General features: G+C 40.0%; 1 protein-coding gene across 1 annotated transcript in view; it reads right to left on the bottom strand.

The window, feature by feature from the left end:
* The window catches only part of LOC126254566 (proclotting enzyme), a 176,727-nt gene extending 157,568 nt beyond the window's left edge, over positions 1-19,159 (bottom strand). Inside the window, exon 1 of the mRNA XM_049955326.1 lies at positions 19,060-19,159. Coding sequence (XP_049811283.1) covers positions 19,060-19,159 — 100 coding nt within the window. The remainder of the gene's footprint in view (positions 1-19,059) is intronic.
* Positions 19,160-23,543: the final 4,384 nt, after the last annotated feature.

A 23,543-nucleotide genomic window follows, 5' to 3' on the forward strand; every position in this document is an offset into this window, starting at 1 on the left:
ATGGCGTGAGCAAAGAGATAACGAGGTACAGAGAACGTGCAACACTTTTGTATTTGTTTGAAAAAACGACAGTCATAAAATCAACTTATTGCCGTTTTAACACTTGATTCGGTAGTTTATTACTAGGATTTAAACATTCCATCTGTAGGGGTAATTTCTTTTGATGTGACTCTAATACTTCAGAATCTCCTACAACTATTATTATCTGGACTAGAGTCGACTTGTCAACAAGAAAAAAAACGAGGTCTTGTACGCGCCGTCGGCTACCTAGGTAGCAAGCTACCTCTGATGTCTAGTGCATCCCTTATCTTGTTACATGGACAACTTTTTATCGTTTCAACCTGGCAATAAATTCAGCAACTTAAGTTTTAGTTCTAGTAGTTTATTTACCCAGGATACTACAACAACTGTTTTAATCTCTCCACACTGCTAAAGCTATGCTTTATATTTGAAGTCTGATTATACGGTGGCGTGTGTTGTGCCATACTGACTCTAGTGGGTGGAGACAACAGTCATCTGTTTAGTTCAGTGTCCTCTAATAACATCATTTTTGGTTTTGAAAGTCTCGTTGGGCAAATATATTTGCTGGAGCCATTCTCATTGTGAAGTTGTGAAAAATGCCATCATCAGTTTCTGTTCCGAGTTTGGATGATTAGGACTAAAAATATTATACTGCTTCCAATATTACGAACCATTTTGAAAATCTAGCTCTTTTCCTTCACGTAGTGATTATGAAACTTAAATTGAAAATTTGTGAATGAAAATGAATGCTAATTTACATATAATTATTTGGAGCACAATTTCTTCTTCAATTTTAATATTTTTTCCACTTATATTGAGTGAGAAATGTAAAACAAGTATTATTTAAGAGAAATTCTCGTAAAGTACATACGTCTGGAACACGTACGCAAAATTTATCAGCTACTTTCTGGAACGAGATCTAAAGTACTTTGTACAGCTGTCATGGCATAAATAATCAGCTGAAAATGAGTGAGTAACCAGTGTAACGTTTTGAACTGCGACGACTCTCGAGTTTCCCCTTTTTCTTGTTTGTTGAGGAGTCGCAAACGAATCGTGTTTTGATCCATATTAGGCATAACACCTTTAAAACATTGCAGCCCCATACCCTACTTTGTTAGGCCTTGTTTCAGAGACTGAGAATGGTTGCAAAACGTCGGGGTTCACAATATTTACTTCGGTACCTTTTTTTGTTCATTTTGCAATGCTTCCCGACGATTATATTAATGAGGACAGCTAGCTTTCCTTTTAATTGTACAGTCTTTTCTGATAACATTTGCTATGCAATGTCTTGGGAGCTCTTTAGGATTATGTACAACTAAATTGTAACTAAACTTCACTTGTGAATTGTTTGCGTCTAATATGTTAGGTTTCTAGGTTTTGGGACCTATGCTGATTTGGCTTTACTTTTCTTCCGGACCAATAGTAATATTGATTTTTCATCAGCATTCATTTATTTATGATGCGTTTCGAGCCGTTCTGTTCTTCTACTGTCGCTGTCTTTGCATGCGACACAATTGTAAGTGGTGATTACGAATTTTTGGTCATCTCAGTTCAGTTTCAAAAACACGATTTCTGATTGCAGTGTTAAAGAGAATAGTCTCGAAATTGGCATGGGGATGCCAGATTTGTCAACATTTGCGTTTCTCATTTAGTGAAAACACAAACACTATTCACATTGCTGAAAAACAGACCGGTCGTAGCTGGTGGTTTGTTGAGCATCGGTGGAGAGGCAGTATTGCTGCGGTTCACTGGGTAGTTGGACAGTTTGCACTTTGTGCTTCTCTTGCAACGTCAGTATGAAATGGTTACATTTTCACATCATAGGATCCATCTATCACCAAGAAAAAGAACACAAAGAGAGGGTCAAGTATAATTAAAGATACGGTAGATAAAGTATACAAATGCTTTATGTTCGGTGTAGGAGATAATTTCGCCTTAAAGCGTCCATCAACTAGCAATAATCTCACCTTAAAGCGTCCAGCAACTTGCAATTATTCTATATTAAGATTTAACCCGCAAGATAATATCAGTCATGTTTAAATATCAGTTTCCTGCTGCAATTTACAAGTAGGCAACTCATAGAGCGAATTGAAGACATTTTAAAATGAAAATTGAAGTAGACCATGTAAGTTTATTCTTAATTATTGGAATCGGGTTACACCTGATTAAGAATGCAACTAATCTCGCTATTGTTCAGTCATATTTCAGCAGATCTGTGCCATCATCAGCGAGTCATGTTTTATTTCAGCCATAGTCTTTGAAGATAAGTTTTGTAGGACCTTCTTTAAATTGTAATATAGCTTTCCATATTTTTTTCTCGTAGTTCTTGTCGTCTTACACATACATCTATCTTGCAAAAAAAACGACATAGAAACACGTTGCGGTTATTTTAGATCTGAGCACTCCGAAATTATCATACTGTACTTCCAAAAAATGGTTAATAATATTCCTGTTTGGGCAAGAAACTAGTTGTGCTTAATAAGGCGAATCTAGTACCCAGGGCTGCTAATAGAGCATAAGAAAACAAATTATATGTATTACTCTGTATTTTATGTGTAAGAACCTCAAAAATATTTCTGTTGGCTTTTAATTTCTTTGATCCCACCAGAGAGACAGTCATACTAACAGATAACGTCACGAAGTTCGTCGCCGGCCTGGGTGGCCGAGCGGTTCTAGGCGCTACATTCTGGTACCGCGCGACCGCTACGGTCCCAGGTTCGAATCTTGCTTCGGGCATGGATGTGTGTGATGTCCTTAGGTTAGTTAGGTTTAATTAGTTCTAAGTTCTAGGGGACTGATGACCTGAGGAGTTAAGTCCCATAGTGCTCAGAGCCATTTGAACCATTTTTGAACGAAGGTCGTCTGGCGGTGTTATTTTGGTAGGTACATTTTTGGGTACGCAAGGATCCAGAACTGAGTGAGGAAGCCGTGTAAGGAAAGTGTTCCAGCTTTAGTGTGTGTTCCATTACGGGAGAAACGGATAGAAAACGTAAACAGTGCAACTTGGTGCAAAAAGAAATGAAAGTAGAAAGCGCGGCTGCCAAAGCAGTCAGCAGACAAAACATGTAGTAAGTCAAGGGGAAAAGACCTGCCTCTAGTTGATGTGTTCTTCAGTCCGAAGGTGGTTTGCTGCAGCTCTCCACGCTATTCAGTCCTGTGCTAAGTCTCTTCATGTCAGCATGACTTCTGCAAGGTTCACCTGTTTGAAGCTCCTTACTGTACTGAAGCTTTGATCTCCTTCTACAATGTTCGCTGTTTACACTTCCCTCAATTAGCGGACCTGACTACTCCTTGATGCCACGGGATCACGGGAGGTCACAGCTGATTTCCATCCGCCTCCTTGAAACAATCTGAGCTTGTGCTTCGTCTCTAATGACCTCAATGTTGACGGGACGTTAATCTCTAATCTGCTTTCTCCTTTTAGCGAAGTTTTGCAGTAAATCTGTTTTCTTCTCGATTACATTAAGTAATCGTATACGTTCATGAGATCTACTCATCTAATCTTCAGCGTTCTTCTGTAAAACTTCATTTCAAAGGCATCTACAGTGAAATGCCAGTTCGATATCAAATGATCCTAAGTATCGCTTTTAGCTATAGTTGGCACGGCAAATTGTATGATAATAATTTGTTAGCAACACCAACAATCAATAAAACTTTTAACGCATATGAATGTGAATTGTTAGTTTCCGTATCAATATAATTTGTGGCGTAATACATTACCTGAAAACGAGCGCCAGTCTTTATAAATACAAAGCAAATAAAAATATCACCTCTACGATATTACTTTATTTTCCGTGTTCGGAAAAATTTTTCAGTTCAATACCGGGCCACGTCCAGTACTTCATTCTTATCAAGCCATAGTTCGTCAAGGTACACCTTGTGAGACAAGTGGGACATTGTAGAAGATGTTCCATTTCCTGAACTTCATCACAGTCGCGTTTGTTGTCTGCTTCGTCTTTGAGGCCCCATTTAATTATACTCACGCTACAACCATTTTGAAGCGATTCAGTGTTCTACAAATCATATAGCTTGATGTACTGCTACTGGAGGTCTCTTGTGAGGCAGTTTCTTGGGGGCTCATTTAGCTCAGAAATCTCCTGCGGGATTCAAGTCTCCCAGGCCCGCGTAAAGCACCGTGAGGAGAGTGGCGCTCATCAAAAGATTTTAAATTTTTCTGTTTGCTCTCGCGCAATTCTTTGGAGTTCAGGATCTGAGAATATGTCAGCATTATATAGCTTCGCAAGTGATGTGGGTTTCATGCATTCTGTTGCTTGTTTTCATGTGTCACATAGGCTCGTACTGATTTTTTTTTTTTACAAGTGTGGATGTAGATCATACGGAGCATGCATATTCAACTATGGAAAAGTAAAGTGCTTAAGCAGTCGATCTGGTTCCCCATCTGCTATTCGCTACTTTCCTTAAAGTATTGTTCCGTGGCAGTCTTTTGGCAGCCGCTCTCGCGATGATGCATGTGTGTCAGTGAATTGGCCAGCACGACAGCCAGCTATTTAGTGTGTCTGTATGTTCCAATGTTTTACGAGTTTTCCAGTTTTCCTTTCACTTTCTCAGTGCTCTTTCCTTGATTGGTAACAGGCAGATCATAGTCACACAAGTATGGTCTGGTATTGGTTAATCATTTGTGTGTGGATTAAACAAAAGGGGAGAGGGGTGGCGGGACACTAACCTGTGAGAGACCGTTTTTTGTCGGCGGCATCGACTTCTTCTAGCCTCCAGCGTTACATAAAACTGCCTGTTTTGCAATAGAACTTCCGTAATTTTTGTGAGCGTATGGTCTTTAAATGCGTTGTAGAATTTTTTCATGAGCACCCTATGGTTGACAAGCAGAACTTAAATGCAACAGACCTACACGTTTTATTTGTTTTTTTTTCTTTTCTTTTCTTTCAAACCCTGCCCCTGTGTTTTCAGCAAGGATCAGAATTTGACTGGTGCACGATTATCCTGGTCTTAATTGAGTCTGTTGGGAAATGAGCCCTTGGTCTACGGTATGTGCCATATGATTTAAAATTATTTGTTCATGCTGTTTATGCAGATGGCATAGGAACGCTGTAGGGTAGTAGTTCTTTGGTTGGTATGTGTCTTTCCTGTGTTTCAACAGTACTACGATCTTCTGGATCTTGCATATTTTTAGACAATGGTTGCAAAATCTATTGTTTGACAGTACGGTCGTGGAGTTTGATCTGTTCCACCCATATATCGCAGACTCCAGCTGCTTTCTTCTTTCCATTGAATTCAGCTCAAGATCAAGTTTTTTTTCAGTAAATGATGTTTCGAACACTCTAAAAACGTAGCAGTGTGACCATTATTCTAAATTTTACGCATATTATTGTCCACTTTTATGTGTCGGCGTTCAGTACACTCTTTAACAGTTTCAGTAAAAGACACTGTTGCACTATGAAGAAAAATGAAAAGTATAATATGACTATAAAAAGTATAGAGAGGGAGGGAAGTGAATGGCAAAACCGAGATCATGATAAAATTGCTCAATAATATTGCGTTGACCACGATACACGTGGAACTCCACAGATGTGATGTGCATTCGACAGTAAGTGAGATTGAGCGTGCGAGTATTTTGGAAAGACGTGTTATCAGGTGCAACTGAGATAGAAGCTATAAATTTCGGCAGTAGATAGCAAATAGTGCTTTTGTGATTGTTGGTTCAAACATAAAGTTTCCTTTGGAAAATATTTAAACAGACACACGATTAAAATCACAATAACGCAACATCAAACAAAAGAACATACTTAATGTTCAGTTTTACCCAAAGAGATAGGGCAGTGGCTGGGACACTGTACTTCTTTTCGGGAGGTGGCGTCCAGATTTAGTTTTCCCTTGGTTTCGCTAAATCGATTAAGGCGAAAGACAGAACGTATTCTTTGAAAAGTTTTCGGCTAGCTTCTTTCCCACTCTACGTCCATTCCGTGCTTGTGCTCCGCTTCTAATGATCTCGTCATCGATAGGCCGTTACAGTTTCATCCTCCGCCCTTCTAATATTAACTTTTTATGATCGTGTCAAACATTTTCTCAACTATATTTCAATTTTAATTGTGGTATTTCTATTAACAGAAATGTCCGCCCCATTAGCTGAGTGGTCAGCGTGACGGATAGCCGTCCTACGGGCCCGGGTACGTTTCCCGGCTGGGTCGGGGATTTTCTCCGCTCAGGGACTGGGTGTTGTGTTGTCTACATCATCATTTCATCCCCATCCGGCGCGCAGGTCGCCCAATGTGGCGTCGAATGTAATAAGGCCTGCACCAAGGCGGCCGAACCTGCCCCGCAAGGGGCCTCCCGGCCAATGACGCCAAACGCTCATTTCCATTATTAACAGAAATACTTCATTACACTAATAGTGACTGTACCTCATCATATAGCTTAAGGACTGTCCTTTAATGTTTGCTCCGAAAGACAGAGCAAAAACTGAGTGTTGCTGCTGTAAATATAGTTACAAATACAAGCGAAACTAACAAGGGGAGGCCGCCAATTGTGAAATTCAGATTCGATTCATACTGCGCATAATAAAAGTTCATGGCCAGAGGTGTAATGTGGCAAAGCACCAAGATGCACTTCTCAGCCGTTGTCGAGAAAATCGACAGTTAAAAGAAACCGTTGCGGTGAAATACTCTCTACGATTGATAACTTTCTACAGCATCGTGGCGCAGCATAAAGCGCTCGGGTTCGTAATCCGAAGGTCGCCAGATCGAATCTCGCGCCATGCAACCCTTTTTTTAGTATTTGTTTTTTGTAATTCAAATATATATATAATTCCCGGCAATCAGTTGCAAGAATTATGGATATAATAAGTTGTTGAAAGTCGTTTGTCGTGGAAGAACTGGCGACTTCGAACATCATTATGTTTTCCGCAAACAAAGTTGTATTTCACAAATGTTATTAATTGTCTTCATAATGTTAACCACGTATAGTTAACGGAAAACGTAGAAACCATATTCCGAAACGAATACGTATAGCGTAAGTCAAACTTTCGAATTAGAACAGAGACCCCACGAACACAAATTTGCTGTGGCAGGTATGAAATATAAACTCCGTTACTCGCTCGTTACACTTGAAGGACAGATGAATGGGCCGAAACGAGCAGCCGCATAACAGCGTAGTTGCCTGCTAACTTCGAAAGAAGGTAGATGCGGTCCCTAGCGCAACCTATAACATCGTCGAAAATCAGTGCGGACGGGAGAGTTTTGGTTCACCCTGTTAAACAAACGGAAAAATGGAGACGGTACAATTGTAGAGCGATCCGCCTTCACCAACATGCATAAGTATATATATATTTGAATTACAAAAAACTAATAAAAAATTGCACGGCGCGAGATTCGATCCGGCGACCTTCGGATTACGAACCCGAGCGCTTACCGCTGCGCCATGATGGTGTAGAAAATTATCAATCGTAGAGAGTATTTCACCGCGACGGTTTCTTTTAACTGTCGATTTTCTCGATAACGGCTGAGAAGTGCATCTTGGTGCTTTGCCACATTACACCTCTGGCCATGAGCTTTTATTATGCGCATTATGAATCGAATCTGAATTTCACAACTGGCGGCCTCACCTTGTAAGATAGCTGTTTAAATACGAATACGAATTCGACTCAACGGTATTTATATCAGTACTGGAAGCACACTAAGAGTTCTTAAATACACCACGATAAATGGACTTGGTGTGGTATCTGTCTTTTTCATTGAAGGATGTTAAAAATTGCTAAAATCTTATTATCTACTTCTGTATTCATTAATGACACGTTTAATTATGAACAGCTTTCAGAATTTTGAGGTAGATAGTAATATATCTATTAACAAATATAGGACATGTATATCCACGGAGTGAGCATAGAGTAATGCATAGGTCTCCAACATCAAGCCCAAACTCTCATGTGGCTTGTGTGTAAGGCTGTTCTTTTGCATTTTGAGATAAGACTGAGACTTTAGTATCACACTCATTTCCCCTGTATTAAACACTTACATGTTAGTAAAAGCAATGATGAATAATTGCTAACATGGATCCAAATCGAAATATGTGGATGGAGGAAAAGTACCACATAGGGCTAATTTCAGTTATCATACCAGAACGAACCGAATTATTTGTTGAAAATACTTCAACACAGTGCAATGAAGAGTTTATATCGCAAGGCTGCCTTATGTGACTGTATGGTCATAATTTTATGAGTCAACAGCTAGATTAATACGGTAGTATGCCGCTAGTCAATCTGTTGAATGTTTACACACTTAGAGAAATTTTCACCTGGAGATAAGGTTTACATACGACAGTCTGAATCATAACCTCCAGATTATACAAATTTCTCAACCATTGTGTTTACTGTAAAGTGATCACAATACGAAAATGTAGGACTAGTAAGGAAGATTAAACATGTGGCATCAGAAAGTAAAAACCATAGAGTAAATATCTCTGGGGTGAGCATTGCCTTCTGCGCATGTTGTCAACATTAAACCAGGATTGTGACGTGTTTTCGGGACTTTGCTGTGCGTGTGTGCTTTCCGCAGAGTTTGAAGTTTATAATATCAAGAGTTTTTGTTGCGTTTTCATCGTTTGTTGATAGTGTAATAGCGATGGTGAATTACTGTTGTTGCTACGGATGCAAAGAAAAATATGTGAAAGGAGGGATAGTAACTTTTCATGGGTACTATGTTTAAAAATTTCGAGACGCATTATAATTAAGGCTTGATTCTGTAGACCTATTTTTCTACGATTTTATGACTGTATAATAGATATTACGGCTCGTACAAAAGCTTACAAACAATCGCTTCCTGTCGCAAATTTTCTAGTGGAACAGGAAAGAGAATGGTTAGTTCTTTCAGCAAATACTATCCTCCATGCATTTATCAGTGACTTGTCGATTATGTATATAGATTTGAAAGACGGGAGTGGGAGTCTGTGTCTTCGTATAATATGTGTGTCGAAACCTTTTTCTTTTCTATAAAGTTACAGTAGGAGAACATGTTAAGTGTGTCTAGTTCATTGAGAATGATTATGTGTGATTTATATTTTAGTTTCCCAAAGGATGAACAACGAGTAGCCGGCCAGAGTGGCCGAGCGGTTCTAGGCGCTACAGTCTGGAACCACGCGACCGCTACGGTCGCAGGTTCGAATCCTGCCTCGGGCATGGATGTGTGTGATGTCCTTAGGTTAGTTAGGTTTAAGTAGTTCTAAGTTCTAGGGGGCTGATGACCTCAGCAGTTAAGTCCCATAGTGCTCAGTGCCTTTTTTTGAACAACGAGTAAATATGTGGCTCCAGAAAATAAGCAGGAGTACTACCAATTTCTGCATTCAGCTTAAATACATTTTCTGCACAAATCAAATAAAACACAATTGTGTAGCTAATCAAAGTACACATTCATCTTCTGTGGTGTATTTTGCCTTCAATTTATTTTCTTCACCATTTGATTAAGAAGCGTAAAATATTAGTAAACATGGCCCCACACTCTTTCATTTGTGTCACTTTCCACTTCCCTTAATGGTGATATAGGTTGACTGTTACATGACCAACTGTATTTGCTTTACAGTACATTTATTCTCCGATCGCCTTTTTTCCCCCTTCTTCTCAGTCTACTATTTATTTAATAAACTGGGAGCAAGTACGTAAAATGCGTTAAATAAACACTTAAAAGTGTCACCAGTAAGAAAAATTGTGCTTTAGGTCGCAAAAACGAAAAAATAAATACGCAGAAATAGCAAAAAAAAAAAAGGACGAATTAGCAGGGATATAATCGCTAATGTGTGGCAAATTCGGTGTTTTTCGGACACTTGCAAAATTACTAGCGTACTGTCCAGTCGTTTTGCAAGACTATCACTGCAAAAATGTATGTCAGGCTCTGTAATAATTTAAAGTGCCGTATCATACCGAAAACTGCCAAAAAACAAGTGCATCTGGACTGTGACACCTATCGCAAAGAAGAAGAATGCAATATCACTTGCCCTTAAAAGTTACGTAGCTGGTTTATTCCCGGTATCAAATGGATACTGTTAAAATGTCTGCGCAAGATATATAAATAATCCACGACATGTACGAAAAGAATCCGTCTGTACTAGGCATGTAGTGGCATTCGAAATATACAGGGCGCTATACGGACACACACACGACGTCCCGAGAACACGTGACCAGGCCGGCAATGTATGATGACAACACAAAATCTGTTCTGCGCATGTGAATGCTCACTCCAGAGTTATTTACTTTATGATAAAAACGGAAAAATTTCATCCCCAAAGGTATTTCACTGTGTGATGAATTGCTGATTTGCTGCATGCTGTAGATCCAAACTCCATGCTTTTTCTGGATATTTTCACTTTGGTGGACAATTTCACATTGCTACGCCAGCAGAACTGATAAAAACAGGGACTCGGTAATACGACCAAATGCAGAGCAAAACCTACAAACAGCAGTGACTATGCCCTCTTTTTCTGCAACAAAAGAAATAGTGAAACACAAGCTGTGACACGTGTCAGAAGCAAGCAAAATTACACTGCATTTATGACTTAAAAACTTTTAAGTCTGTTTCATTCCTCCTATCGATTGCAAAATGTTAATGTGTCTGTAAAACACATGTTCAAAATATACCGTACTTTCGGACAACGTTTGTCTTTACTAGCAACTTAATTATATTCAAAACGCGCAGAGCCCTGAACAGGCAACGCTTACGCCGCCTTACAGCCACGTGACTTCGAAGCCAATGTATATAGTCGACAGAAATTTTACTCAGAAAATCTGAATGATCACTCTATATATCTTCCTCCTCTATGATAGCAAAACGCAATGCAAAACGTCTGTAAAGAAAAGTGCGTATATAATATCTTTGGTTCTATTCTAACAGTTAAGAATGAGCGTTGGTAGTTTAATTTTGTGATCGAGAACTATATCGCTAAGGTGACAAATGCCACAATTTTGTGATCGAGAACTATATCACTAAGGAGATAATTCTGAACAAAAGGACGACCTCCATTCCCGTAAGTCACACTACAATTTAATAATATACACTGATGTTTAAGAATGAAGAACTTCAGCATCCACACACACCTAATACTGCTGGCATTAAAACGAGTCGCGCGTCTCCGCGTTACGGAGTTTTCCTTCGTTAGGCCGGTATCATATTTGTCAAGGTTGATATGTCAAATATTTACGTCAAAAAATTTGGTGGTGTAATAGAGAACTTAGTAAAATCTCGCCTGTCGTCAAACAAATATGATCAAATCTAGAGTCTCGCCGTAGATGTGATCATAAAAGTCGTTCGTCTTCTGTTCACTGCAATGTAAAATGTAACCGCTTGGAGCGCTGGCGTCGTTACAGCTATTTGACGTCTCTGTAGTGTGTTTGTAAACATGGCTTCAAAGTTGGTGTACTCCTTCAACAATTTTTTTTTATATAAACTTGCCTTGACTACGATGGGGGCTGAGCAAGGGGCACACTGTATGCTATTAATTGTGTGTTGATGGGCAAATAGAATATGCTGCAGGCGACTTCATGTCCACAGCCATCCACCTCTATCTCTAGAAACATCCAGACAGCTTTTAAGCAAGCGGGAATAGAAGATGTCGTCACACTCTAAAACAAAAAAATTCTTTCTTAAATTTCCATTCTGCTTTGTCTATTTTTGAACTCTGGAGGCCACTAGTTAAAAAGCACATCACCTATTTCGTACTTTTTATTAATTTTGTACTAGTTGAAACACTAATTCCATTAACTAAATCATTCAAAAATAAAAATAGTTCTTATTGCCCATATAGTGTACTAAGTATTTATTTACCTTCATATATTTCGCTTTCAGTGCTTTATAAATAGCGTCACACGTTTCAGGAATTATTTTGGATCGTGTGCAATGTGATATTCGAGTGCTGTGTTGTGAACTAGAGTACCTCTCTCCTGTATCAAGAAATCCCAGTGTCACAGTTTGTCTGTCTTCTGGACATACAGTATTTCTAAATGGCTCTGAGCACTATGGGAGTCAACTGCTGAGGTCATAAGTCCCCTAGAACTTAGAACTACTTAAACCTAACTAACCTAAGGACAACACACACATCCATGCCCGAGGCAGGATTCGAACCTGCAACCGTAGCGGTCGCGCGGTTCCAGACTGTAGCGCCAGAACCGCTCGGCCACCATCGGCCGGCCAGTATTTCTATATGACTTGATGTCCTCCACTTGCAGCTCTCGTATCAAATTTTGCTGAACACTTTTATTACCTCGACATAATACCTATGGCTTCATCCAAGTATTTTTTTCCTTTTTTTTCCACCGCTTTTCTTCCAAATACACACACACGATGCAATTGTGGTACTAGCAGTGGTAGCGCATACTAACAAGTTGTTCTCCGCCATGTTCAAATTTGACAAAAAATACGACGACAGTGTAATATCCTTTTATAGCGCTACGTCGAAGATTTGTGTCAAGTAAATTTGACGAATATTTGATCATATTTCTTTGTCATAGAAATGTGATAGACCTTAAAAAGGCATCTCCATTCGTGTAGTTAAATTTCACCTCTCTTAAAGGAGTAACTCCGAAACAAGCGTTTTAATAGCTGCGTACTAACGATGGACTGAGGAAGATGAAACCTCAACAATATTTCATTATTGGTTTCTAATAACAACAGTATGCATTTACTAACAGCGCGCTATGTATAAAACAGATTTATTAAGGCTGGAGAAATGGTTTCAGTTTTATTTCGTATTATCGCGAATGGTACGAGAGGTGCGAAAAGAAGAACAAGCTCTTCGTGGGAAAAGTAATCAATTGTGTCTTTTTTAAAGGATTTATCTCGGTATTTGCTGTAAGCGATCTAGGGAACTGCGGGGAACCTAAACCTGGACTGCCGTACAGCGACTGGGAATTATACCATACAGCAAAATTCGTAACAGTGATTAACATAGGCTTGATTTTTTTTAAGTTACTCTCCAGAATGTTCATGGTTCACTTTATCTCCGAGTGGCTAAACTTACTTAACGCAGAATCATCGCTTCGCATTTGTTTCTTCAAAATATTGTTCACGTTTTCTAGAGGCTGTGCGGTTTTTCGACTAGTCTGAGGTGTAAGAGTGAGCTGTAACTAAATACAAAGAGTCTAAATTCACTAATTTTTGGGTAAATTCTGTTTCATACCTTGTATACTTTAAAAGGACGTCTATGTGATGTTCAATTGGATATAGCTAGCTACTCATAGATAAGGATTGTTGCTATTTACTACATACAATGTTTCATTATGAGTTAACTCAGCAGGGATGATACACTGTTTGTAAGAAAGCTTACGCTGCCACTCATTGCGACTTTTTATTTTACTGTTCCGTAGAGGTAAGCGCAAATTTAAGAAATTTAGCCAACACATTCAGTTTAGTACAGAGCTCGAATACACGGCACACGGTTATATTGTGTTACTTTGGCCACAATTCAGGAATAAATTCCAAATCTCTCTCCACTGTCTCGTGAAGTGAGGAAACGTGACATTGAAACTTCCTGGCAGATTAAAACTGTGTGCCCGACCGAGACTCGAACTCGGGACCTTTGCCTTTCGCGGGCAAGTGCTCTACCAACTGAGCTACCGAAGCACGACTCACGACCGGTACTCACAGCTTTACTTCTGCCAGTACCTCGTCTCCTGCAAGGTTCGCAGGAGAGCTTCTGTAAAGTTTGAAAGGTAGGAGACGAGGTACTGGCAGAAGTAAAGCTGTGAGTACCGGTCGTGAGTCGTGCATCGGTAGCTCAGTTGGTAGAGCACTTGCCCGCGAAAGGCAAAGGTCCCGAGTTCGAGTCTCGGTCGGGCACACAGTTTTAATCTGCCAGGAAGTTTCATATCAGCGCACACTCCGCTGCAGAGTGAAAATCTCATTCTGGAAACGTGACATTGTTGATGGTAATCCGTCCTTCGTACGGGACGTTAAAGCCAAATGCCTACTTGTTGCTGCCCGAGAGGAGTAAGCGGGATGCCGGTGCCAGGTTTCACTTTCTATCTTCTTTAACACAATCACAATATTGCACAATACACACACTCATCACAATCACTCATATATGATAGCTATACATCAACAGCCCAATGGCTGGAGAGGGGGTTAATGAAAGGTTTGTAATATGGCGTAAACCACACGAGTTCCTTATTTCACCATCCAAAAATTACATATTTTCCCGGTGGCAAAAATTTTTGAAGTATATAACGGAGTTCTATGCTGAAATGTATTATCGCACATACTAAAGAGCAACCAGTATTCAATCGCTAACTGACCAAGTTGGTTGTCCGTCGCTATGTTTATATGGGAATCCCAAATCCGATTTTTGTTAACCGATTTCCCAATACCGCTTTTGGGTAGCCATGTGAACACTTAAATACCGATTCCGGAAAAGCGTTTTTAGCTGCCGGGTTCCCTCTTGCACAGTCTACATTCACTCCCGCGCAAAAGCTCGACCGTTTTTGAAACGTGTTTCTATTGTTCAGTTCCTACTCGATTTAAAGACGTCTGTTTATCTGGACTGAATGAGTTATGGTGACGGAGTTAGTTTCTGTGCAGTGTTGGGGGAAGAAGAAATATTGGAATGACAAAAAAGTTGTCCACCTCCAATTGAAGCAAACGATCCGCCCACCCCTCCCCTCCCCTTCACAGTCTGATCTACAGTCAGATCCAGCGATAAAAATTATGCTGTACGTCTGTAAATATGCCGTAAGTAGTTTAGTTGACAGATATTTTTGCTTTTAACTTAATCAAACTGTTGCCTCCTTGAAGCTACTACAAGTCAGACAGAGTTAAACGTCTTTAAATCCAACTTCTCTGTCCTACCTAGTCATAAGTAAATGAAACCAGAACCACTTTGTTAGTAATATTACTTCACTTGGGCTCCTTGATCAAACAAGAAACGCACTGACAGGTCATGAAAAGATCAGTGAAAACCGCGTGAGACTTCCCGACAGAGAAAGGACGGTGCACCGGAACTGAAGACGTTGCTGAAGCGCCGCGATACTTGATAGCTGCCACCTATATAAAACAAAATACTGGTAATTACGGGTCACACAAGACCCTGTGCAGCTATTGTTAAAAAAATCTCCATTTTATGGAATTTTGGCAGTTTCAACGACGGACGTGGATGCCTGGAGCAGTACAATAATTTGTGTAAGTTGCATCGTCCCTAAGAACCTCCAAACAAAAGAGCTTTTATTGGTATCGGACAGTCTGCCGGATGCCAATGCACCGACGCTGGAAACTACTAAGGCTCTCACTAGAAAAAGGAGTTTCTAAGCGTTAATTGTTTCAGTTTTAGGTGATATGTCTGAGCCGAGAAAGTGTATGCAGGAAATCCTTCAAATAATAAGAGGTTTAGCAGTGGCCGATTATTATTGCGGTCATCTGAACTACTGCTCCTAAGTGCTCTCAGAGAAAGGTAATCTAATATCCAGAACGAACTAATATCTTTCCAGCTTGTAAGAACGAAATTGTTTCCAAGAAACCTATAAAATTGGACCCGTATTTACGACTTTTAATATTAATGAATTGTTTCTGTTTATAGAATAAGGTAGTTCTGGCTGCCTGACACCTTCTAACACTACTGATATACTGCTTAACGGTTTTGCTAAAAAAATATATGTCAAACGCACATTAGATAAACCCAGTGAATAGATTTGCTTGCCCTCCACCACAAAAAATTAGCTAATAGATTTGCTTGCCACATGACCTCTCCCCTTGCCCTCCATCGGCGAAAACGTTGTATTGCATGTAACCATACAAAGTGCATGTTCCAGTTAGTTAGTCTCTTATTGTGTTATGTTTTGATACATTCAATGGTGGTTTTATTACCAAGTATTTTTCTGAGTGACACAGAATTCTAGAAGTATTAAACAATGGTCTATGTTCAGTGAAAGTTGAATTCTAACTACACAGGGCTTTTCAAAAATACTTTTACAAACTTTGGGAACAGGTTCCTTACACTAAAACAAGAAAAAAAGTTCATATAAACGTATGTCCGAAAATCCTTCGTTTTCGCGTTACTAACGGAAGTTGATGTACTACGAATATCTAGGTAACTCAACTTCACTTTTCTATGTACGGGTTTCACTCATTGTATTCTAGATGGCGTTGTGTTCAACGTGTCCATTGTGTAAATGTACTACAGGTAGTGCGTTAAGTGAAAGTGCTCCGTTCAAACATGGCAGAATATTCATTTCGTGAGCAGGCAGACATGGTTTTTATTTACGGCCGCGCGAATAGTCAAGAACATGAGGCTGTATGGCTGCATCAGGCGGCTTTCAAAAATGGCTCTGAGCACTACGGGACTTAACATCTATGGTCATCAGTCCCCTAGAACTGAGAATTACTTAAACCTAACTAACCTAAGGACATCACACAACACCCAGTCATCACGAGGCAGAGAAAATCCCTAACCCCGCCGGGAAATGAACCCGGGAACCCGGGCGCGGGAAGCGAGAACGCTACCGCACGACCACGAGCTGCGGACTAAGACGGCATTACCACATCGAAGACAACAGAGTCATCCAACCAATGGTGGTATGTATTGTCGCATTGCCGAGACAAGATCCCTAGCATCACAGACTGTCGATAGAGTAAGTACACATGTTGTTCGTACCACTGACCAAGAAGAGCACGTTCGCCGGCCGCTGTGGCCGAGCGGTTCTAGGCGCTTCTGTCCGGACCCGCGTTGCTGCTACGGTCGCAGGTTCGAATCCTGCCTCGGGCATGTATGTGTGTGATGTCCTTAGGTTAGTTAGGTTTAAGTAGTTCTAGGAACTAATGACCTCAGATGTCCCATAGTGCTTAGAGCCATTTGCACCATTTGAAGAGCACGTTCTACGGACTCGCGAAGAAGAGTCCGGTACCAGCGTAAGGCAAGTTCACGGTAGAGGAGATTTCACTAGAAATGCATCCTATCATCTTGAACGTGTGCAGGGCTTTACTCCTGCCAGCTACCCACCACGATAGATCTTTTGCTGACGGTTTGCTGCACAAACTGCCAATTCGTTGTTTGGTTCTTCAGTTTTGTTTACAGACGATTCAACGTTTGGAAGAGATGAAATAACAAATTTCCGCAATCAACACTTGTGGGCCGAACGCAACTCTTATGCTACAATACAGGCTTTGTCAGTTTAAGACTAATGTGTGGCCTGGAGTTGTAGGTGACACTTTGGCAGGGCCATACGTTCTTCTAGCACGTCTTGCAGTTGCTGTCTGCAGGCACTTTATTCAGAACATCCGCCAAAACTTACTAGAAGGTGTGCCCCTACAATAATGAGATATGTGGGGTTTGTGCACGATGGATCTCAGCACGTTTCAGTCTCAGCGTTCGAGATGCACTGGCTGGTATCTACTATGACAGATCTCAATCCTTTGGACCATTAGCTCTGGGAGCACCTTAAACAAATAGTCCATACGACATTCACCCGGGTACAGAAATTCTTCTTCATCGATGTGTCATGGAAATCTGCGAAGTCATTCGAAACCCTCAGAGAGTATTTGAAATGGTGTAGTAGCTCATGATTCGAAGAGTGTATGCATGTTTAGAATCAAGACGAGGGCATTTCGAGCATTTATTAAGTTCGTAAGAGTATTTTTGACACACCCTATACATTCACAAAAGGCTAAAGTTTGTTAACGGCTATTGTAGCCACTTACATCGAGAAAGAATAATCAAATCCGGCATATTATTGCAAACCCAAGGCTCACGTCCTCACTACGAGACGATAGTCATGGCTACAGTTATAAGTACTGAGCATGTTGCGTACCCATTGTCACTCATTTGAAGGGATGACTTTGTTTCTTCTTGTACTGTACAGTTACGTGACTCCGAACATTCATGAAGTTAGGTAGCTCTCCTTAAGCAAGCTGCACAAAAATAATTTCATGACGAAGTGTACATCTATTAACGGAATATTAGTGTGGGCGTTCTCATTGTTGCTACAAATTTCAAGTGCTACCTAATCCCAGATTTTCTAAACCAGTTATAATCATAGTGACTCCTTCATAACATGCATTTAATAAGGATTTATCATTCTCCATTCTCAGTTTTGTGTTTTTATGTGTTAAAACATGGCTTGGATTTGTAAGCGCCATATTCTCTCAAGCACTGAACAGCTACACACGCTCTCCGTTTTTCCTAAAGTAGCACTATCTTTACGCGCGTTCTTTCTCTGTTTCTTGTGTATGAGACATTCTGATAACGTTTATTCCGAAATTTGTGCATCATGCAGTGTCTCTACGAAAACTGCGCGCCCCGTAGCACCCGCCATTAGATCGGCTGGATTCAGCCAGTCAGGGCGTACCATTCTTTCTCACCGGTGGAACGTTTATTCTGCGCGGACTATGTTAATTGGTCAGCTATTCGGTATCAGCAGTTGTCGTTTACATCCTGGGACGTGCCATATGACAGTATTTCTGAAACGGTAAGAACTATTCGACTTTTCAGTTAATACAGGTGATCATTTAAACTCAAGTGATGTGGTTCAGATAAAGAAAGCAGTTATAGTTTGCTTTGTCCATTATAGAGAGCATATCGCTCTGTAGTGGGTCACGTAATGATGAGTTATTCAATTTCACATTAATTCTCGAATAAACATTCTCAAAATATTTGGGATATGGGACAGTCATATCAACTCGTTGGGGACAATATCGTTACAAGCGATAAGTGGAAATTGATCAGTAAATGAAATTACGAACAAAGAAATGTGTTTCATAAGTGAAAAGACAGCAATGAATGTGCCTGAGATTATAAATAGGGTCATTCAACTATATAGCTATAGCAGAACTTTCTTTGAAATGTTCATTGTTTGTGATTTCTTTGGGGCAATGCACGCTCACTAGCGTTAAGCCTCGCTGTCTTCCATTGTCCCCAGTATTTAATTGTTTCTGAAGTGGTTTATTTGTGATAATTAATATCCTACCTTTATTTTCTGTACATTGGTTAAAATTGTTGTAATTTACAGAAGATTAATCGCGCTAATGAAACTACGATCTGGTAGAATTTGCAACAATTTCACCTCTATTAAGCGAAAATAGTGAACCAAGTAAGATACTTTACCTTGTCTCTTCACACGAGTAGCGTTATTCGCAGCGGTGGCCAGAACAGCACCAATAAGGATCAGTACCGCCACCATTCGGCAGATGGCAGCGCAAGCCATGTCCGCTGCTCACTGAAGCGGCGGAACAATCACGAACAGGCCGTTCCAACCTGCAACGCGTCAGAAGATTTATTATAACATTGTTGCATTATATATACAAATTCCATATTTCTGGCAAAGCTGCAATTTTACATTCTAAGAAGAGAACATTCAAATTTAAAAGACAATGCAGAAAGGCCGGCTAGAGTTTAGTCTTGACAACATCGAGGTAATGACGTACAGAGCAGTAAGATCGTTGTAAAAGGATAAAGGAATTAATTGGCTGTCGATCGTTGAAGATATCTAAATATTCAGCTGCCGATCGTTGACGATATCTAAATATTCAGCTGCAGTGATTTAAGAAAAGTATTGCGAACGCCTGCAGGAAAGTTAAGTTGCCCTTAGGGGAAAAGAGAAACAGCTTTATGAATATCAAGAACCAGTCCTAACTAAAGAAGGGCAAGCTGAAAGACGGAAGGAGTATATAGAGGATCTATACAAGGGAGATAAACTTGAAGGCAATATTATAGAAATGAAAGAGGACGTTGGTGGAGGTTAGTGGGAAGATATGATACTGCAAGAAGAATTTGACAGGGCTCTCTCTGAAAGATCTAAGTGGGAGAGCTACCCATGACAATACGCTTCCATCTGGTGTACAAGAAGTATGACAGGCGAAATAGCCTCACACTTCAATAAGAATGTAATAATTGCAATTCCAAAGAAAGCAGTTGCTGACAGGTTTGAAAATTACCGAACTATGAGTTTAATAAGTCATGGTTGCAGGATATTGTGCACGAACTGACCCATAAATGTTCGGTGGGATTCATGTCGGACGATCTGATTGACCAAATCATTCGCTCGAATTGCCCAGAATGTTCTTCAAATCAGTCGTGAACGATTGTGGTCCGGTGACATGGAGCATTGTCACCTATTAAAATTCATGATTGTTTGGGAACATGGAGTCCATGAAAGGCTGCAAATGGTCCCAAAGTAGCCGAATATAACCAATTCCAGTCAATTATCGGCTCACTTGGACCAGAGGACTTAGTCCATTCCATGTAAACACAGCCAACAGCGTTATGGAGCCACCACCAGCTTGCACAGTGCCTTGTCGATAACTTGGGTTCATGGCTTCGTGAGATCTGTGCCACACTCGAAACCTACAATTAGCTATTACCAAGCGAAATCGGGACTCATCTGACCATGCAACAGTTTTCCAGTCGTCTAGAATCCAACTTCGCTGCCAAAACCCCTTTAACGCAAAATTTCGCCGTGCTGTACTAACGGGTACGTCGTCAAACGTCCCACATTGATTTCTACGGTTGTTTCACGCAGTGTTGTTTGTCTGTTAGCAGTGACAAGCAACACTGTTGAGTGAACGCCGGCGGCAACATTATTGCCCGTGGTGAGAGGTAATAACTGAAATTTGATATTTTCGACACATTGTTGTCACTGTGGCTCTCAGAATATTGAATACCCAACAACGATGAAATGTCCCAGGCGTCTATCCCCAACTACCACTCCGCATTCAACGTCTGTTGACTCCTGTCGTGTAACCATAATCACGTCTGAAACCTTTCCACATGAATCACCTACGTATAAATGACAGCTCCCCCATTGCACTGCCATTTTGTACAGTGGCAGATTTACATATAGGCCCACCAAGTACGGGCCTAGGGGCGGCGTTTTTTGCTCTGTACTCATTTTAACCTTTAAATAACTGCGGTTACAAACGACAAAATTTTTTAATACTGTTAAACAATTTGCTAATTTAAATAAGCCTTAAGAACGAAATTCAACAATACAAGCTTGGTGACTGAATAGAAATTTAACATTGGGTTTCTGTCTGGTATCATCTTCATGATTGTTCAAAATACTTTGAAGTAAGCTGTCAGGACGATAATCTACAATACAATGTTCGAAACGTTATTATTCCGAGAATGTTGTAGGCTTCTACTTAACCCTACCGTATTTTCCACGTAAAAATACCGGGACCCCTGAAAAGCTGTGATAAACTAATCAGCAGTTTCTTAAATACTGTAACATATGTGGGCCTCAGTATGTAAAACCCGACTCTACTTAAATTTCTTGTAGACATTACGCGGAAGTATCAAGTCAACCCTCCATTACTGTAATTAATGTGAAAGCTCTGTGGTCTTCAATATCTGAGCTTTGATTTAATGACACCTGTTTAACATAACATGTTGATACTGGGAATGTTTTACACTTTTAAACACATGTTTATAAGAAAAGAATGTAAGCAGAATATCTAATAATGTGTGAAATACACTTCACAACAGTTTGAAAATTTTATTTATTTCTTTACTTAGTTACTTTTTTTGGCGAAAAAAGAAGAAACCAACTTCAGTTTGTCGCATTTATTGTGCTGCAGCCTATACTATATCGAAGTTCCCACTCTGTGCAATCGAATAGTACGTGGCATTGCAAATTTTATATTAAACTTCTTCCTTAAGCTTTTTTCGTCGAGGAAAGGTTATTTTTATTTTATGTTGGAAGATATGGTGCATTTGCCTGTAGACATAACAGCAGTGTTCACACAAATGACAATACATCACATCACCTGTCAACAAGACTACTTAAACTTTGTAGTCTTGTCTTCTCTGCCCACAGAAATCGCTACACTGCTATTAGAGTGAGTGGGATAAGAGTCGATCCAGCACACCTCACTGCAAGAAATTGAAAAAATTATTTGCTTTTTAAATTAGAAAGACAGTTTGAAGACTGTTCAAAACGTATTTGCGTCCCAGCTAATATTCCGGCGACGCGGGAAACACAAGCCAAAAAAAGAACTGTCCCGTTTTCTTTAGGAGACGCATTCCAACCGGCAGGTGTGACAACAGAGAAACAGCGACAATGAAGTTAAATTATTCTGCATTATCGTTCTTTCATAGCACAGTTCCGTCGAGTAATCCGAGTTGGTTAGTTCATCGCTCTGTGTTTAAAGGAAAAATCTTTGTGCTCGTGTGCCGTGTCTAAAGTAAAAATCTTTGTGCTAATGTGCGGTGCAGTACGATTGGAACTTGATATAGCTTCCTTTCTTTTCTTTTAAAATTTTTTTCTTTCGTTTTGACTCTTGGTTGACAATTTTGTAAGTGCCTTAACATGAATAACAGTGAAAAAAGCAAATTAAGTGGGGCGGCATTTCGGAAATTATCGAAGGAAAGGCGACAACGAGAATCCAATGTTCTAAAAACGCTTGGCAGAGAGGATAAGGTTTTCGCAAAATATATTGTTGGTTCGACTTCGTGTTCAAGTAGTACGAATGATATTCTGGCACTGCAGCTGTTGTATAACAAGTAAATACAGACGAAACAAAAGTTAAGAACGAAGAAAAGCAAATTGTTCCTGATTTCTAGTTTCACGTTGTTGGGAAGCATGTTCATTTTTCAATGTAGTGGAAAACCTGTATAATTTTTTCTCCGCTTCTGCACAGCGCTGGGATAAACTACTTTCATGAAACCAGGAAGCAAAACGGTAAACATTTTATCAAAAACACGTTGGTCAGCAAGAGAGGACGCATGTGTAAGTCTATATGAAAATTGGGGGGGGCGTTAACAATGCCCTCACACATATTGCCAATAATATGTCTGAAAAACCACTTGTGCGAAATGAGGCTTCAGCTTTATTGAATCAACTCAGCAATCTAGAAACAGTATTCATGATGACAGTTTGGAAGGACATACTTCAGAGATTTAATAGCGTAAATCTGAAATTGCGAAGTGTAAATATTGATACTAAAATAGTGCACGAATTGTATGAATCACTTGTAAGATTTATTGCATCTATTCGTGGCATGTTCGACTATTATGAAAACAAATCAGTGGAGATTGTGACTGAAATAGACTACGAATGCACCTATAAAAAATCACGAAAACGCGAACTTCATGATGAAGAAGAAGCGGACTCTGAAGAAGTTCCTCTGACTGGAAGGAAAAAATTTAGAGTCGAGACACTTCTCCCAGTGCTCGACAACTTGTACGCCGAATTTGTGAGGAGGAAGGAAAGCTATAGAAAGAACAGTTGGACTCCACAGTTTTCAGTAAGCTTAAGAACCGTTCACCTAACGATGTTGCTGAACGTGCAGCAACCATCATATGACACAGATTTAGAGCCTTCCTTCCCTAGTGACTGTGTACATTTCGCGAAACTTTTGAAATCTTCTGAGATTAGTGATAGACCAATCGAAATGAGTAAATTTTTACGAAAAAAGAGGTTACAGTCGGTGTTTCCGAATGTTGACATTGCTCTTTAGAATATTTCTATGTATGGCACTTACAAATTGTTCAGCAGAACACTCGTTTTCGGCTCTTAAGAGACTGAAATCGTATTTAAGTTCTACTTTGTCTGAGGAGAGATTGAACGCCTTGTCCATTAGTCACATTGA

The sequence above is a fragment of the Schistocerca nitens genome, chromosome 1 (genome assembly GCF_023898315.1).
Source record: "Schistocerca nitens isolate TAMUIC-IGC-003100 chromosome 1, iqSchNite1.1, whole genome shotgun sequence".
Lineage (NCBI taxonomy): Eukaryota > Metazoa > Arthropoda > Insecta > Orthoptera > Acrididae > Schistocerca > Schistocerca nitens.